General features: G+C 30.1%; 1 protein-coding gene across 2 annotated transcripts in view; it reads left to right on the forward strand.

Annotated features, from left to right (window-relative positions):
- Positions 1–19,259, forward strand: part of LOC132731738 (uncharacterized) — a 66,728-nt gene that overhangs the window by 23,334 nt on the left and 24,135 nt on the right. Inside the window, exon 1 of one of the 2 annotated variants that reach the window (XM_060717987.1) lies at positions 15,425–17,248. The exons of the other annotated variant lie outside the window; for it this stretch is intronic. Within the exon in view, the coding sequence (XP_060573970.1) occupies positions 16,163–17,248 (1,086 nt within the window). The 5' untranslated portion in view covers positions 15,425–16,162. Of the gene's footprint in view, positions 1–15,424; positions 17,249–19,259 lie in introns of those variants that run through there. 2 annotated transcript variants of the gene reach the window in all.

The raw sequence follows: 19,259 nt of genomic DNA on the forward strand, positions 1-19,259 counted from the left end.
TTCCCTATGATGTTTTCATAAATAATATATAATGTACGCAATAAGATTAATAAGTTCTTCATCAAGATATATTTCAGTTGTACCAGCGTGTACACCTATACCGGAAGTGGGTGTAACACGTCACAATCTCGGTCTCGTCTGTCTCGCGAGAATGACAGAACACCAAAATGGCGGCGCCCATGAACTTATTTCTCAAGTAAAAAATAGTGTCTTAAAACACGAATTTCTCACTTATAGGGTTGATGTCAACAGAAAAACTGTCATGGTACCTCTTTTTAGATGATGAATATTTATATTAGACAGACATCAATCCATCCATTCCTATTCCTTTAATTGAGTCTGTTCATAAGGGATGATTGAAATGTGTATGCCCCCTAGCACCGACTAATTATTGTTTCAAAGAATTTTGCAACACCATTACGAGTAAACTGCAATATAAATGATGAGTAGAAATTCTATAAAGTACTTTTATTTTAGTTTATAATAGTATATAACTTATTTTATGATTTGATTATTGAAAAGAATATCAACCCAAGTTGTCAGACTTTTCTTTCACATTATTCTAAATACTTTTGTATGTGCAAAGTGTTCATTTTCTTATTATATTTTCTAAATTATCTAAGATATATAGATTTATTTTATAAAACACAATGAGGATTGCAAAGAAAATATTTAAAAATGAAGCGTTATAAACTCCTTCGGTTTTTTTGTTCGATTTGATTAAAAAATAATGATGAAATGCATCAACATTCCAAATCAAATCTATATCAGAACATTTCTGCAAATTCAGTAATCGAAATAAAATATCTACATATTATAAATTTTCATTTCTAAATGCAAGAGATATTTCAACTCATATTTGTAAATAAATATTGTAATCAATCAAATCATTTCAATTTATACTCATGTTTTTATAATGATAAATGCGTTGTAGGGTAGCATCAATATGGTCCTTACGTTACATTTTATAGAGCTATATAAATTTGCTGAACAATAAATACTGTACAATTCAAATCATACCAGTCGAAATTTTCACATATAACTTACTTCTAGTAATATAAACTTGCATTTATACAATTGCTTTATTGCTCTTATAGATCTTTTGTCTGAAAAGCACAATTCTTTTTTGTTTTTCTTTAACTTGGTACTCACGTACTTCTGTCACACTATAATAATGAGCTCATATATATGCTTTACAACATAAACCATATCTCTATCAATTCATGCGTAAAGACTACAAATAAAATGAAGAAAACAATCTTGATTTATTGATTTATATAAAATGCATTCCGCATTTTTAGTGTTCAGTTTTTAAATGTAACGTTATACTTTTTAGTACTTTGTTTTCCTTACGTTTGATAACCATGATTCTGAAATGATATATAATATATTTTCCAATTGAAATTGTTGGTTTACGGGGCTACGTTCTGAGAACGCAGACTTACTATGTTGTGTTTGTTCTTACATTTCCTTTGTCTACGAATGTAGTTGCAATAAGTTAATATTGATCGATGCTTATAAGATATCCAGTTGTTGCTAAAATAAATACATATTTAAAAAGAACCAAATAGAAATGTGAAACATGTGTTTAATAATGTTTTAAAAATTGATTTAGGGCATGTTAGATGTTAAACAGCTAAAAACGTACGCTGAAGATGCAGTTATGTGACATATGTGGACAAAGTAGCATTTTGACTTCCATAAAAATAACATTTCACTATGATTAAACCAATAACAAACAGAGTGAAAAAAGCAAAAGATAGTTTATCTATATGGCAAAATGAGTATTCCTTTGTAACAAGATACCAAAACATTTTTGAGAAACAAAAATGTTAGCATTTCTTGGGCAAAATTTCAGCTCTACAGGGCATTTAATACATACCATTCATAATTTAAGTTGTTCATGATTTTAACTTATATTTGCAGTACCGTTGAGTCTCGGTGGTTTTTTATGACTTACCAATTAACTTTCATTCAAACAAATAACCCAAATAGTCAATTCTTGCATATTGTTCATAAAATTTCATGATTTTGAATTTGGGTGATAGTAATAAAAAATGGTTTCTGTCCTGTCTGTGGTCATCTATATTTTTCAGGCAATTAACAAAGATCTAGCATAATAAATAAAATCTATTAATTTAAAGTTTGAAAAATGAGAGAAAGCATTCAAAAAACAGTTGTATATAACACTATTTATTAAATTAATAACTATAGAATCATCCCAGTGTAAATGAAAGTTATTTTTTTCCAATTTCTTTTTAGTGATGTAATAAGATTAATATTTTTTATGATCAAACAAAAACATCATAGCCATGATGCTGATATTAACGAAAGAAACGAAGAAAGTACGTGCGATTTGATGAAACAATTATCATTATACATTTTTTTCTGGTATAATTTGTTATTTTGATAATTAAAATTCCATACACTTCATGTTTTATTTAAAATTTTATTTTTAAAATATGTTTCCAAAATCGAAATAAAAATTTATTTTCATTTATATAGCTTAATACTCTAAACTAAAATTTTGATTATTAATTTAAGTTTTATTTTTTTGTTTCACGTGTGTGATTTTGAAAAAAAACAACAACTATCCATCTCCTTACTATTTCAATACATTTGTTCTTTTGAACAAAATTTATGTACTATTTCTTATCTACTTTCTTGGTTTTTTGTTTAATAAACTATATTTGTTGGTGATGGTTTTGTTTTCCAAGATAAAACCTATAATCAAAGGAATCTAACAGCTTATCTTCCTTTGGCGGCTGAATATTTATCAATCAATTAATATTTCATAGCCACTTTAAGTTATCTTTATGAATTTTTAAGTTATGATAATAGGAATGTTAACTTACGTATCACAGCAGGTGCCTCCTCTTCTTTCATACTATTTTTCATACCTTAATGCGATTCTAATGTCCTAAATACACTTCCTTATGATGTCAAAAGTAGCAATGTAATGTTTTACACATTTTACCTATATTCATATAAATTTAATACAATTAAATTGTCACAAGTTATAAAAGAGCGTCATTGAAATCGATTTACTACTTATTTGATGAGTTTTGGAAGTTTGTACCTTTTTTATGCAGATTATTTTGACAAAATTATAGATCTTAAAACACATTTTCTTTATCGCAAATATAATCATTTATCATCATGCGATCAAATGTTTTATTAAAATGATGTATTAATTTCAATTCCCAAGTTCTAGTCAAAAGGAAGATGCCATTATTGGCATTGGTCCTTACTGATAGTTACTCATTGAAAAGGAAGAAAGTTTGATCAAGAAAAAAATACCAAAGTTTTTGTAGCAAAATTTTTTTTATTGTTTGTTTTAATGTTTTTTTTTTTTGCATTTGTACGTAACATAGCATATTTTTGAGATTCAAACATGTTTCACAATACATCACATTTGATAGTTTTGGTACGTTTTTGTGCAATTTGATTGTCTGACAAAGTAATGTCAGTTTTACCTTTGAATGATATCGTCTCGACAATATTTGCAAGACATGACCCTCATCATTCACTTACAACATAGAAACATTTTTAACCTAATTACCATGTAAATTATTTGACGCGTAAGAACTGATCACTCGCCTTTGTGAATTGATGATAATTATTTCAAATTCCATAGACTGACATTTTTAGGTGCCCATTGCATAGCAATGCATAATAATAAGTTAAAATGCTATACTGTAACCAAGAAGCATAAAGCTCAAAGAGGTGTGAACTTTATTATCGACTTTGTCAAAGTACATTTTTTAAAATGTGATTGGCGTAAAATGTTTTTTTTTCTACTCCAGATACAATGTATTGCAAAGTATTTTGGACTGTTAAGATAATTGACGAGAGATGAAAACTAAACGTTCATTTTTTCCATTCTTTTGTAATTGTAAGACTTTTTAATGATTTACTCATTGAAATTAATCAACTCATGTTTTCTAGCATTTTGTTAAATTTTCTATTCATTTTTATGCAATTTGCGAAACATGGAGTTTGATTATTAAGGATACATGAGTATTGATATACTCATTCTAATTTTTATCTTTGTTAATCAATGCACTGCCATATACCTTTAAAAAAAGTTTATATGAAGCAAATCATTTTGATAACATTGTGCAGGTTTTTTTTCTGAAACGTAAAGATATAAATGTAATAGTTTGATTCCAAAATTTGAGACAAATATAAGAGTTTGAATCCAGCATTTTGGAAAAAAAAACTCATCCTATTTTTGACAGACGCTGTGTATTAATCATTTGTATAATCAATATTTTCACAGACAGTTTAGACAAGTTTATATGATAAATATATATAAAGGTTAAGATTGTGCTCTTTATAATTATTAACCAAATTATCACAGTCGGAGAGTGTTTCCTTATCAAGCAAAGCACCTTACTTAAAGCACGCTTACAAACTATTAATGAGCGGCGCCATGACAAAACCAACATAGTGCGTTTGCGACCAGCATGGATCCAGACGAGCCTGCGCATCCACGCAGTCTGATCAGGATCCATGCAGACCTTTTTTTAGTTTCTCTACATGTAACAGCGAACTTGTTAGCGAACATGTTGGTTTTGTCATGACGCGGCTCAACTTTTATTCTTGGTGAGTATGGCTATATTAAAAGTGTTAAATTTTGTAAAATTTCGAAAAATCCGCAGATGAGAAATATAAAATATAATAAGTAATGAGTTATATACGGAAGAGCATTAGTGCCAGGTGTATGTTTTTTATTAACTCGAAATTTTTGAATGTAAAAGGTGCTCTGTCAATGTGCAACAGCTACACACGAAAGAAAGTATCTTGAATTCAATCCTTGCTTTCACCGGCAACCAATGAAAGTCGTGTTTTTTATTAACTCGAAATTTCGAGTTAGTAAGTCGAAATTTCAAGTAAGTATGTCAAAATTTCGAGTTAGTAAGTCGAAATTTCGAGTTAGTAACTCGAAATTTCGAGATAAGTAAGTCGAAATTTCGAGTTAATAAGTCCAAATTTCGAGTTAGTAACTCGAAATTTCGAGATAAGTAAGTCGAAATTTCGAGTTAGTAACTCGAAATTTCGAGTTAATAAAAAACATACACCTGGCACTAATGCTCTTCCGTAGTTATATAGTCAGATGATATATACAATATCTAGCTGTTGGATAATCATAGTTTTTATTGTATCATGGTTTTTCTATAGAGCATTGGGTCCATAAAACTCAAAGATTTATATAAGTTATTGACTGTTCCGCAGTATCAAACCTTCAAATTTGTGTTTTTCGAAGCGTATCTTCCAGAATAGATAAACTGCACGGATAAAGTAATGTGACAATTACACAATTTGGAAATTTCTTTTTCGGACAACATTAAATGTAAAACACTATCTTTTTTTTTAAATTTGTTATGAGTTACGAAATGATTTTATTAAATGATAAAGCAAATCATCGCCATGAGGCTGACATTTTGTCAATTTGGTTTTATTGAAAGCTTGGTGTGCACAGTTAAAAACTGAGCAACTGAATTAGTTCATTAGAATTATCTCATATCTATTCAACATTCAATTATGTATGTCTTTTTAACAGATTTAGTAAGATTAATAATTCATATACATTTGGAATGAATTTTTTAATTTATCAGAAACGAAGAAGGAGTAAGTTTTCGAAATAAATGATCTGGATTCAAATGTTAATCATTTCTGGTATTAAAATCATGACCTTAGAAAATGTGGCCAGTTCAGCGTCATATAGTTATTTTCGATGTATTGCCAACTTTAAGAAGGCATATTAAGAAGGTATACAAAGAATGTATTGTGTTTAATATAGTTTTTCTTTTGCCTCAAAATTAGTTGATCTATATAATTAAATACTCGTATGTTATATTAACTGGTGATGAAATTGCGCTATTATGGCTCTGTTAGGGTTTTCCTTGCTGAAAGAAAGTATGTGGTATCAAAGGCATTGTACAGCTAATGTTGTTTTTTTTATTTTTCTTGGCTGTTGTACATTTATCAATCAATTAATATTTTATAGCTACTTAAAGTTTACTTTATTAATTCATCGGTAAATGATAACATGAATCTTTACTGACGTATCACAGCGGGTGTCTTTTATCTTTTGCATCTTAACGTGATTTTAATGTCCCAAATACACGTCCTTAATGATTTCAATGGAAGCACACGTTTTACCTTTATATTTATCATTATGATATAGTCAACATGGCGTTAGTAACAAATGAGGTTCATCAACAATCGAATTGCGTATCAGATGAGATCGACTTGTTTATTGAAAAACAAAAGACTTTTTTGGTATGAAACAGTTTTGGACACAACGTGTTTCAATTCCCGCCATACACATGTATAACCTTTACTCTAGATCTTTCTGATAATTGCTAATTAGATTCACTAAAAGAATAAATTTTGTAACTTTCTCATATACGCCTACAAGTGCATGTATTATAATCAGTTACTTTTTCGGTTTGAATTTGAATTTTATATCAGTGGTGTATGGAGTTTTTAGATGATTATACTTTAATTCATTAAGTTATGAAAATTCAGTTTGGTTTGGGGTGTAGGCCGACAAAAGTCTGATATATTGTATTGACCATTTTTTCTTTTCTGTTCGAAATATGATGTACTCATAGTAGCAAAAAAAGTTTTATCTCCAAATCATGGTCTTGCAGCTACAGAATGGGGTAAAGACTGAGTCTTGAACAAGGACACTATCTGTAGTTAGTGCATTGCTAGGAACCAATATTCAGACGTTTTTTACCATAACGTTTTACCATAACTGATGCTAGATGATAGAAAGAGAGCCCATAGCAATTCTAACGTTAATTTGAATTACAAGATTAACCAATGCAGTCTTGAAGTATTTAAATAATTTATGTGGGAGTTTTTATTTGTAATAAAGTGTTTTGCTTGTTAACAGTTTCCTTATTTATGAATGCTCGTCGCATATTTCTATAGCTCTGGGTAAGTCTTTGCTGTTTCATTTTTCTGATTAAGTAAAGTTCATTTTACTCCATTGTCTGTTCATTTGACAAGCAAACAGGACAGAGACTGTTATGAATACTTTCTTGGCCAGATCTTCGCGATATGTCACTCGTCATTCACTAAATACAACATCATTACATATAATGTTTGCCATTATTTTTAATACATCGGGAATTATATGACGTGTGAAAACTGATCATTCTTTTCTCCAGACTGATTTTATTTTCTTAAGACATTTCATTGACATTTTCAGATAGATATTGCATAATTACAACTTTTATAACCAAGCCGGGTATCACCTCACAAATGGACATTTCAGCATAAAAGGTACAAACCATTAACCTGCGAAATATCTTAAATTGATTTGCCCATCTTTTAATCTGGACAAAACCATTCTTAATTATTAGGGAAATTTTCAAAATCAGTACTGACTGAAAAGTGAACAGTGCAAGACCATGATCAGACGGCTCAGTGTTTCCCCTGTTTCATTCATGTATATATCTTTATTTTTTGTTGTGTTTCCTCTTTTATACCATCTTCCTTAGATAGTTTCCAAAGATTCTTAACTTGTTGCTAAATAAATCTGACAATCTTACAATATTACAATAGAAAGTTCTAGGCGGAATATTTCTATAATATTTGCATGCTAATATATAACTAACCTTCCAGAAAAATACAACCATAAGTTTAACAAGCATAAAACCTTATTACTGACATTTTTATCAGACTGAAGAAAGGCGCATTTTCTTTTATGACAACTGGAGGCGTTTAAGTACCATGTCATCTAAAGTTCTATATATCTCTGTAGGAAATTGGGTTTGCCTCGATTGGTCTTAGACATTGCTTTCATGATATGGCTGAGCAATTGTTATTATAAACAAATTGATATCATCATTAATTTACTAAAAAAATTTATGTTGTTTTATTCTTTTTTTATTCATACAATGGATCTTCTTTAAGCGGACGTACCTATAAATCACACCTCAAACTTTGCATGATCTTTGAATATGATACCAGAAACAGTTTTAACAAAATTTGCAGTCACAATAAAATAATATAAAACAAATAAATGAACAAATAAATAAATAAATAAATAAATGAACAAATAAATAAATAAGTAAATAAATAAATAAAAATGTTCATATATTACAGCCTAATATATTTATCAGTTCAATGACAATATTTTATGAGAGCTGACGAAAATGATGTTATTTTCGTTATGAGGACATCTATCCTAGTTAGTTGCTCCATTGGTAATAGATGTAATAGATTTCCCTGCTATAAGTCATTACATCATACCTATAAGTCTGTCTGTACAATTAACACTAAAATAAATCACCAGTAATCTCAGCAAAATTGAATTGTAGGGATAACACCCACCCTGCACGGAGTTACCAGACAGTTCTTGATCAAAGGTAATGCAAATGCTCTTAACTGACATAGGTACAATGTATTCTATTGGAAAGGTTGATAGGTTCTCATTGGTGTGATATGACATTTTACACATTAATCCTTTCAATAAGTAACTTGTTAAATATGGTCATTCGACATTTGAAGGATACAGAGATCGTTAGTATATAAAACATAGAATATTCAATTCATAAAACTTAAGTTATCACTTAAACATATTCTTCTCGTATAAGGCCCTTGATTTTCCATAAATTATTACAACGGTTTGGAATTTCAAAAATTGTTCTTAGATAATTTTGCAAGCTTATCTTTGTTCAAATAGAATTCGTCCTATATTATCGAACTTTATAACACATTTATAATACAGCAAACTTCCTTTTTTCGGGGAAATAAATGTGATTTCTTCATAAATTTATTTCATATATTGCCGTTTTAAGGCTTTCTCTATGGTTAACATTTTGCTCTATTTTGGTGTAATTAACAAGCTGTATTAAAACATGGGATATTTTCATATAATAAAAAATCCAGTTATTATCTCAGTAGAATTATTTGATATAAATTTTATGTTAGTCTCGGAGGAGGGGAAGACCCTTTGAGGGCAATTAAAACAAAAAGAATAAATCAAATCGCATATTTGCTTTCTTTTGTTTATACATGCATTAATATGACACAGTCACAATCAACATAACAATGATCATAGAATAACCATTAAATAATAATGTATGTTTTTGCGCATTTTGTATGTGTTGTGTTTTTTTCTTGCAAAGTCGGTGAGTATTATTGCACAGATAAGATGTTGTTTTCGTTTAAATGTCTGTTGATTTTATAAGGAAATATAACGTAGACTCTTTTGAATGATTTCTTGACAAGTTTTGCACGGCATGTCGTTAGTCATTCAATCAATGCTTAATCACTACATCATTACATATAATGGTTTCCATTATCTCTAATACATCAGGAACTATTTGACGCGTAGGTATATGTAAGTCTCTTCTTTTAATATGGTGATTAGTTTTCCTTCTTGAGATATTTGATTGGCATAATCAGGTAGAAATTATATAACCCTTTACAACCCAACGTATCAACTGTGGACACATTGAGCAAGAAATTATCAGTTACATCTTTTAAATGGTGATTAATTTTTCTTCTCGAGATTTTTGATTAACATAGTCAGGTAATTACATAATCCTCCACAACCCAACGTATCAAATATGACACTTAGAGCAGTTACACAGTAAAAGTCATATGGCGACGTTCAACCATTACTGGTGGAGGACGACCTCAGATACCTCTCCGTGCATTATTTAAGGCACGAACGGCAGCCTGAGTAGAACCATCGACATTCCGTAAGCTTGCTCACATGAAAGAATCTTGGACAGGATTCGAACCCTAAGCGTTGAGGAACATGTAGAAATGCAAATCTAATACAACTTTTTTCACCTAACTTCGAAATTAGGATAGTTTACTGTGCGAGGACTACGCTGCCTGTAAAAATCTAAATATTAAAACCCAAACTTGGCAATTGTTTATCAGTTAATTAAATAAATTAAAGCTAGTGTTAGAGTAAATATTTACAAATGATCAACAATAAGGGCAACGTTCTAAGGACGCAGCCTTTACAATATCCATCACTCTAATTGTATTTGAAAATTAATTAAATGCTAGGAGCACAATGGGAAGTGAGTGCATTTTCCATGTTCTGAATCTCTGATGAACAGGGGCAATCAAACCGGGTCTCGTAACTTTGTTCCCGTGACTTTAAACGAATTTACCTTTTCCAGATTTCAACATTATTTGTCTACCTTATTTTATAACCAAAATGACGAGAACAAATATCATCAAATATATGGCAAAGACAACGTTCACAGGATCCAGCCCCAGACAAACGCAAGCTACCACAGCAGGACACCCCGGGAGTGGACACAAGTGCAGCAAAAGGAGTAGAGGGACAAGCCATTTATGTTTCACAAAGTCTGTTGTCGTTGCACTTGGCATTTTACAACAAAAGGAGCTTATGTCTCGGCTGGTGCCTTCTGAGTGCCCTGCTGATGTGGCTTGATTGTGCCAGGGGGCTGCGTTCTGTAAACGTCGCCTTGCCTTGTCAATTCTCTTTTTTTAATACAGAGGAATGTTATTCTGAATAACTGCGAAGAATGGTTGTATACAAATTTGTAAAAAATTGTTTAAACCGTTTAAAGGAACATAACACAATACATATAGCTTGTTTCCCTAACTTTCCTTCAGCAAACTTTCAAATTAAAATCGTTAAATTATTAGCTATATTTTGAATTATCAGATTATTTGATCTTCAGAATAAATAGACATAAGACTTCATAGTATACAAAAATCTGGAAACAAAGTGATCCCTCGGAAGCATTAATCACAAAAAAATTACAAGAGAATTGCAGACTCGGTTTGATTGAGTCTGTACATGAGGGATAATGAATACGTGCAACATCCCTCACGCCCCCTAGCACCGGCTTGAGCGGTACTCACTCAATTCTCAACACTCAATAGTGCTGGCATCAATGAATTCTATGTTTGATCAGTATTTCTGTTACTCTGTATATCTTCATAATTTAATCAATTGTAAATACTTTTTTATATATTTTATAAATTTCATACGACCACCAACGTCGAGACATATGTTATAATTTATTTTCAATCATCTGTCACTAGATATGCAAATTATTTCACTGGGCAACATGTGCATACATCTATATGTTTCATAGGTTTACTTTACTGTTCATTCAATACAATAATTAAATCATGGTAGGCTTCTTTGTTGAAAAAATATGCTCATTTTTCACTGTTAAAAATGGAAGACTCGCTTTAATTACATTTGTTCAAGAGAAATAATGGAAAGTCCTACATCTTTCTTGTCCCTATCACTGGCGTGTGTGATATTCAATTCTCAATTTCTCAACACTCATACTATATTGGAAAAAACAACACTGTTTTAGGGGACTCTGTTCAGATATTTTACATTCAAGGACTGGACTTGTTTTTCAATATATATATATATCATTCTTTGCAAAATTTTAGATAATTTGCCCATAATTTTAATATAATTGCGATTGCATAAAATTGAAAAGTGTTTAAACACTTTCGCTTGTATCATGCTAATAATGGCCAAAAAGCGATTTTCAATTGTTGACTTTTAAGTATACATGTTGTATTTCTAAGTATATTTCTTTTCTTACCCTTTATCTCTTCATTTCTTAAGGCTTTTGAACCTCAATGAAGTTCCTTTAGGGGTCATTGGCTTTTTAACATTTAACTTTATAGCTAAAGTTGAGTCTCTTTCAAACCAATCTGCATTTTGTCTCTAGTCCATTTTGTTTAGTCTATTATTACTATTTTTGTGTGTTTACAATACACTGTATGCAGAATTTGGCTGTTTGTTTAATCGACATGAATCTTCTCTTGAAAGCTGTTTTGTTTTCTGTCAAGAAGGATTTCTTCTCTCCATAAACAATATATCTTTAATGTAGACCATGTTGCTGTCAATTTGTATACTAAAGCAAACTGCATTTTCATTTGTTTACAACTATCTTAGCAATGTTTTACTCATGATCCTTATTATATTTATCAATACAGCTGTATTGAGGTGAATCATGGAATGTCTTCTTCCCAACCATCGTACTGAGGTCAATGGAAAAAGCAGTGGGAGTTTTTGTTTTCTTTTCTTCTATGCAATTGTATTTTAGATAAATGATAAAGATGGCAATGATACACAAAGAAACTAGAAAACTGAGAAAGAAATTGTTTTCACTTAGCCATTGTAAAATCATTTCTTATCAGTTGATATCATCTCTACATATGGATAGAAAATCCCATGGGAATTTATTATTTTCCGATGGGATTTTCTCCCCGATAAATGAGTGAATGTTGAAAAAGTTAAAAAGAGAATAATGCTTTGTGGAATGTTTTGTTTTCTCGTTCATTTTTGAAATCAAGATAACAAGAAAAGAACTGTGGATGGTTATAATGATATCTGTCTTAAATGGAGCCCATATCAATACGAATCTTGTAGAAAACACACATATACTTGATAAGTTTGCCAAATATAATCAATGAATATCCTTTAACGTATAATTATCTAGTTATTTATTTATTTTTAATTTCTATTTATCTTATTTATTTCGATTGATTGATTAAATGATTAGTCGATTGATTGATTGATTGATTGATGGATTGATGGATTAATGAATGAATATATGAATGAATAAATGAATTAATAAATGATTGATTGATTGATTGATTGATTAATTGATTGATTATTTCATAGATTTTTTTATTCTTATTGATTTGATTTGCTTGTTTGATTGTTTTTTAAAAAAAAATCGATTTATAGATTTATTCATAAACCTGTTAAAGTCATTGCAGATTGTATAAAACATATGCATGTCTTTCGTTTAATTAAGATTTGGAATCAAGGTCAATATCATGAGAAAAACCTAGCAAATTACAGCTTTATTTCATTAATATATGGTCACTATACTCACGGTATATATTTGGACGCATTAATGATAATGCAGTCACATTTATCATGCCATAATTATTACTTTATGTTTTCACGAAATACAAAGAGCTTAGAGTAATTTGGCATAATAACGATTTGTTTTTTGGCCAGCCAGTATTTTTCTGTTATAGTAAATGAACATTCTAGTACGATGTGCATTAAAGGGACTCCGCTTAGATTTTTTTATATGAATGGACAGGAAATAAATTTTCTGAAATTTGTTCATAATTTGATAAGGCCTCATCAAGTAACTTGTGTGCATATTTTTCTGATCATTCATTTTACCCAAAGTTTCAAGAATAATCATTTTTATTGCACAAAATGACCAAGACTGTGCTAAGATTTGTACTAACAATCGATTTGCAATTTCATGATTATCTTCGGCAGATTTTTTTCTAATGAAAGTGCATTACTTGATCTTTATAAAAATCATTTTTATGTTTAAGGGTTTTTGTCCTCAGAGGAACTTCTTTAACATTGATAGTCGACATATTATTTCCCTTCACGATTCTTTTGCTGATTCAGATTTTATATTAATCAAAACTTGTCACTAATTTGATAGTTTTTTTTACTTTGTGATGTAAAAACGAAAATTTTTAATTTTAACAAATATTTACAAATTAATTAGGAAATAGACATCAATTTTGAGTGCATTGTTGTAGAATAATATACGGTTCGAGTTCAAATGGGTAGGAATACAATCACGAAGGCCAATAGGCCTGAGCGATTAATTACAAAGCAATTGAACGATACACTATAATATAAGAAAAAATGATATCTATTTCCATACATGCTAATCTAATAGAGAATGGATAAAAATATACTGAATAACATTATGTGTATCAGTAATTTTCCGACGTTAATTGGTTAACAGACGTCAATATCGGGCATCATATGACGTGAAAGCATTCGTTTTTTATGTTGTGCACATATTGTGCAATTTTGTACATGTACTTGACTGCCCTATCTGTTTGGTAGGAGAATAGTTTATAGCGTGATAGAATTTAAAATATATCACTCATCATTTTGTTTCTATTCTGTAAATTACTTTGAAGTGCCATATAAATAAATGTCTACAAACTTAGAAAATACATTTTGTATATTTTATGTGTTTGCACTTGAAAAATCATTCCCTATCCTTTCACTATCTATTTTGTAAAAACAATAAATTCCAAAAAAAATTAAGTTTTCGCACCTTTCAGCTCGTTTCAAATCAGAAATGTTTATTCATTCTTATCATACATCAAGAGTTACTTCGTGCCTATCATACCTATATATGATTAATCTTACCGGATTTTTCATTTATATTTCGGGTGATTGTTTCGATATATATAAGTCAAATCGATTTTGAGTGTTAACGTTTCTGTTAATCTTGCAAAAGAAATTGCAGCAATTTCATAAATATCTAAAAAGTTTGTTTTTTTCTCATGTAAAATTTTATAATGAAAATCATGCTACGCAGCAATCAAAATATTTTGCCCAAAATTTCAGTATTTTGTATATTGAAATGAGAATCGTCTATTCGCTTTGTTTATAGATCTAGATAATGTTATCGGGAAGGCAACTGAATTATTTTCGCAGCTACAGCAGCCGAACTTTTTAAAGAGAGCGGCAACGAAATTAGGCATAGTAAGAAAATGAAAACTGTTGATCGAAGGGACTACGAATGATAACGACTGATTTGAATTAGCCAGTCAGACTATATTTGTTATTTGAACATTAAAAGACATAAAAGTTATAAGAATGATAGTAGTTTTCTTGCGTGAAAAATTGTGACGTTTACTTGAGTAAGTGAGGCACTAATTAACAATCGGGAATGAATTGTGGAAATCACTACATTTATTGTGTGGAAATAACTATAATTTTGGCTTATAAAACGGATGTATTAGTGTTTTTGCCACAAGAAAATATAGAAAAAAAGGATATACAAATGTATAATTGTTTCATATGACGATATATGTTAACACAAAAAAAAGTAAAAGAGTTTACTACTAATTGAACCATTCGGATTTTCATTTTGGAACATAGTTGAGTAAGGAGTAAGAATATTCTAACAAAAGTACATCTTTCTTTTATCAAATGAAACATTAACAATAATCTTTTTGTAAAGAATACATTTTTTTGTAATAATCTAAAAATGAATTGATGACATATTTAATTTTGAATACATGAGAACGCGATGATAAAATAAAATGTATATAATTTATACAATTAATTATCAAGAAAAAACCATTAGCTTGCATTCAATATGGTTACTATTTATTAACAAAATAGACTGATTACAGATTTAATTAAGAATACATGACAGCATGATGATAATGAAAAATATAGCATACCAAACAACCATACAACATCTCGAATTTCAAAATATGTATCATTAGTATTATAATTAATGAAATCTTATTTAATATTCTAAGAAGTGAAACAGTAATTGGAAAATTGAACACAATTTTGTTTTTTAAGTAAGATATTTGATATGTAAGAACTTTGGAAAACTAGGTTGATTTAAGATACTTTTGTATTCACTGCAATAAGTGCATCATTACTTTTAATTACTTGTACACAGAAGTCAATGAATTTGTCATGCTATGATCAAAAGTTAATGTTAAAATACATTATATATTTTCATAGATTGTTTTACTATTTATGCTTACAAACATCATTAAATTGAAAACTTACATCATTTGATATCACTGAACATTAAAATATACTAGTTACACTGAAATAAACAAACACAGATTTATCATTATATTATTACAAAAGTCATTAATTCAATTTAATTGACGATTCAGACTTTCTCTATTATTATCTAAATCATACAAATTGACATTAAAACGTCGATAAAATATGTTGTCTCTGTCATATTATTATTCAGTATGATTTTGCAGGATTGTTAAGGCTTAATTGGCCCTCTTTTAAAAGCGCATTCAATGCGCTCTTCAGCTTTAATATTTGTGCAAAGATGCTCGGAACTTAGTCTATCTTTATTCTGAACACTGGCACCAGAATTTCGGATATTTAGAGTGATATGAATTCGTCTTATATATTTTGGAACTGTTTTCGAAACTGAAGAAATCACAACATTACATAGTGACAAATGATTATAAATGGGAGGGGATGTTTTTCAAATTTGAAAACTAATAAGCTTCAGTTTTTATAGTATTATTTCAAAGAAGATCTAGCGGCGAGGAATTGGATTATCTTCAAGTGAGCTTCTGTATTCAATATATAGAACAGTGTATAAGTACAAAAATGCACCGGACTCGGATTAAAAATGATTGTAAGGAATTTATCAACAAAAATGGTCTCTGCACTGAGGGTCAAGGTCACGGACAAGATGCAGACGACAACGGAAACCACGCAGTCACAGTTGAGCTCGAACCTAGGACTTCCCGTGAGTACAATGACTACACAGGGATGGAAATTTACCGCCAGTTGAGGCCACTGCTTATATGTATGCGAATGTTTGGCCTGTTCTTTAAACGGACTACTTTTCGAGGCCGTAACAACAAACCGCAAATGGAAGTTATTGTACTGTATTGTTTTATCGTTAATTTTCTAATGGTGATGAACGTTCTAAGGTCATTTACTGTCTACAGAGTCGCGGATGAATTTGACAATGTTCTTGTACAGAGATTGCTTTTCACAATATGGAGCACTGAATGTACGTTTAAAGGCCTTTTACTGATGTGGAACTGTTACAAACAAAATGGCCTCCCAAAGTTTTTCCACGAATGGGACAACACATGCGGTAATGTCAAACTTAACAAAATGTGCCGTTTCATGATGAAGAAATTTCTGTTTCTTACGTTTATATTTATAATTTTCAATTCGGTCGTGTTTTCTCTAATCCTCGTATACGTACCGATATTGAAAAACATTTACCTTGAAGTGGTTTGGAAAAATGCCGTGATGTATGAAGACCATGCTATTTTTAAAACCATACTTGGGATTCTGGCTGTGTTGAATTCATCCTCCTCAATGTTTCCGGTGTCCTTGTTTGTTGTTTTATCGTTTGCTGTCGGTGAGCAGTTAAAGAAATTCACCGACGACCTTGCCACTGCAATCGCCGATGATGATTTTAATGGAAGAATAGAGGACTTCCGGTTACGTCATCAAAGTTTGGTGACTCTGGTTGACATTTTGGACCGCATATTCGCACCTATGATTGCTGCAGTATTTATTGCGAATATTCCAATGTTTTGTCTGGTTTTATACACAATGGTGACGACAATTGATATTCATATATCTTTAGTGCTGATAAACCTTTTCTGGCTGTGCTTTATTCTCCTGCAGATGACGATCGTGTCGGTGACAGCAGCTTGGGTTAATGGCAAGGTAAGTTGTTGTCTCACATTTTAGAAATGATAAAGGCACAAATAATGCATGATAAGGATTTACTTAAAAACCTATTAGTAATAGTACTGTATAAAATATTGGTTGATTATTGACGGAACACATTTCAAAGCGGTCGTTTTATAAGATTTCAGTCGTTCAAAGCAGCTGCAGAAAAAATTACAGTCATGTGACAACAAAGTTTTTAAAACATAATTTTAGTGGTGCACTTCTGTTAAGGAATTGCTACCACAAGTTATTTTGTTTTTGTTATTCTCATAAAACATGCATTTAACGTATTCATTTTGTCATGTCATATATTGTTATTATAAATTAAAAAGCTGAAATTGAATAGGCGTTAGTTACAATATGGCAGAAATTCCATTACTTTACGTTGTAAAAATAAAATCTATAAAAAAAGTGACAAAAGTTTGACTGTGCTGTTAGTATTTTAGATCAATACATGACTAAATTCACTTTAAAGCGGAGTTAAAGGAGATCAAAAGCCTATATACACTGTACATGATATTTGAACTTCTTGCTTAGATCAAGTGACTTAAAATTGGAAAATCTACAAAGAATAATAAAGAAATATGCTCAAAAGTTAATGGGAATTTATCTTTTTGTCTGATTCTCATCACGATTTAGTGAAAAGCGTTAAAATGCTTTCATTTTTGGTCATTTTGCACAATATAAATGATGATTCTGGAAAAACTGGTTGAAGGAAAATGATCTAAAAGATTTGCATACAAGTTATTGGTCAAAACCTACATCAAATAATGCACAAATCTCGAAAAATGTTTGTAGTCCGAACATGCCAAAAAAACACACCAAAAAACTCAATGAAGTCTCTTTGAACTATACTAGCGAAATGCCCCATAGAAAATTAAAAAGGAAACTAAATAAACACATAGCTATTGTTTGTATATCATATCTGGAGAGTTGTACCATGCACAAGTGTATGTGAGATGTAAACCATATGGAATAAAGATCTACAAGAATCAAAATGAAAAAATAATCACTCACATATTATTAAGTTGCTATTGCTATAAGTTTGTCGATGAATTACCTCTTTATCAAAAACTTACAAACACCAATTCAATTCAAATTAATTTTGTAGGTTAATCTCAAAATACCAATAAAAATTTGTTAAATACAGCACAGCCCAATAAATATGTATACCCTTAACGACGTAAAACTTTTGAAATAACAAGTAGTCAATTAACGTTTATTCAAATAGTTCCTTTCAGTAAATGTTTTTAAAATAAATTGATTTTGATAATGGTTATCACAGAATGTTTACTAACTTTTCTCTGCGGCGGGCAAATTATTTACATTTCCAGTCGTAGTTATTTACAAATAAAACCGAGAGCAATCAATTTGGTTAGTGCAAGTTGCTCACGAGAATGCTAACGTACACTTATTATCATTGTTGCGTTTATCAATGTAAGAATGCCATAATCAATGTAAGAATATTAACGTTATTGGCTTATAAATATAGGATTGGATAAAATAATAATATGTAAGGAAATAGTTTTTTTTTGTGTGTCGAATATTACATGCAATGCATGTTTTACACACTTATTCATACAAAATGACCAAAACGCAACGAGATTCAATGATGTTATCAGAAAGAACAATACAGTATGCGACCGTGAATCAGAAGGAAATAGTTTCCCAAATATGACCCGTTTAAGTAGTGATCAGAAAATCTCATTATGCCAAAGAGATGGTTTTATTTTTCTCTTATCAAAGATTTTCTTGTTCTGTTAATTGGCCAGATATCTGAATCATACCTTGCTTCTGTTGCTTTTTGTAATAAGAACAGTTATAGGGATTGAGTATTTTTATATAAGTCAAAATACTTTATTGCTTATATTTTGATATTTTTATGACAAACAATTAGATGATAAATATATAACATACTTTAAAACTGTTATTGAAACGTTATGAAACTCATGTTTGCCCTTTCAAAAGCAGAAATAACATTTCATTTTTTCATAGCCTTAATATA

The sequence above is a fragment of the Ruditapes philippinarum genome, unplaced genomic scaffold (assembly GCF_026571515.1).
Source record: "Ruditapes philippinarum isolate M1 unplaced genomic scaffold, ASM2657151v2 ctg767_1_1_1_1, whole genome shotgun sequence".
Taxonomy (NCBI): domain Eukaryota; kingdom Metazoa; phylum Mollusca; class Bivalvia; order Venerida; family Veneridae; genus Ruditapes; species Ruditapes philippinarum.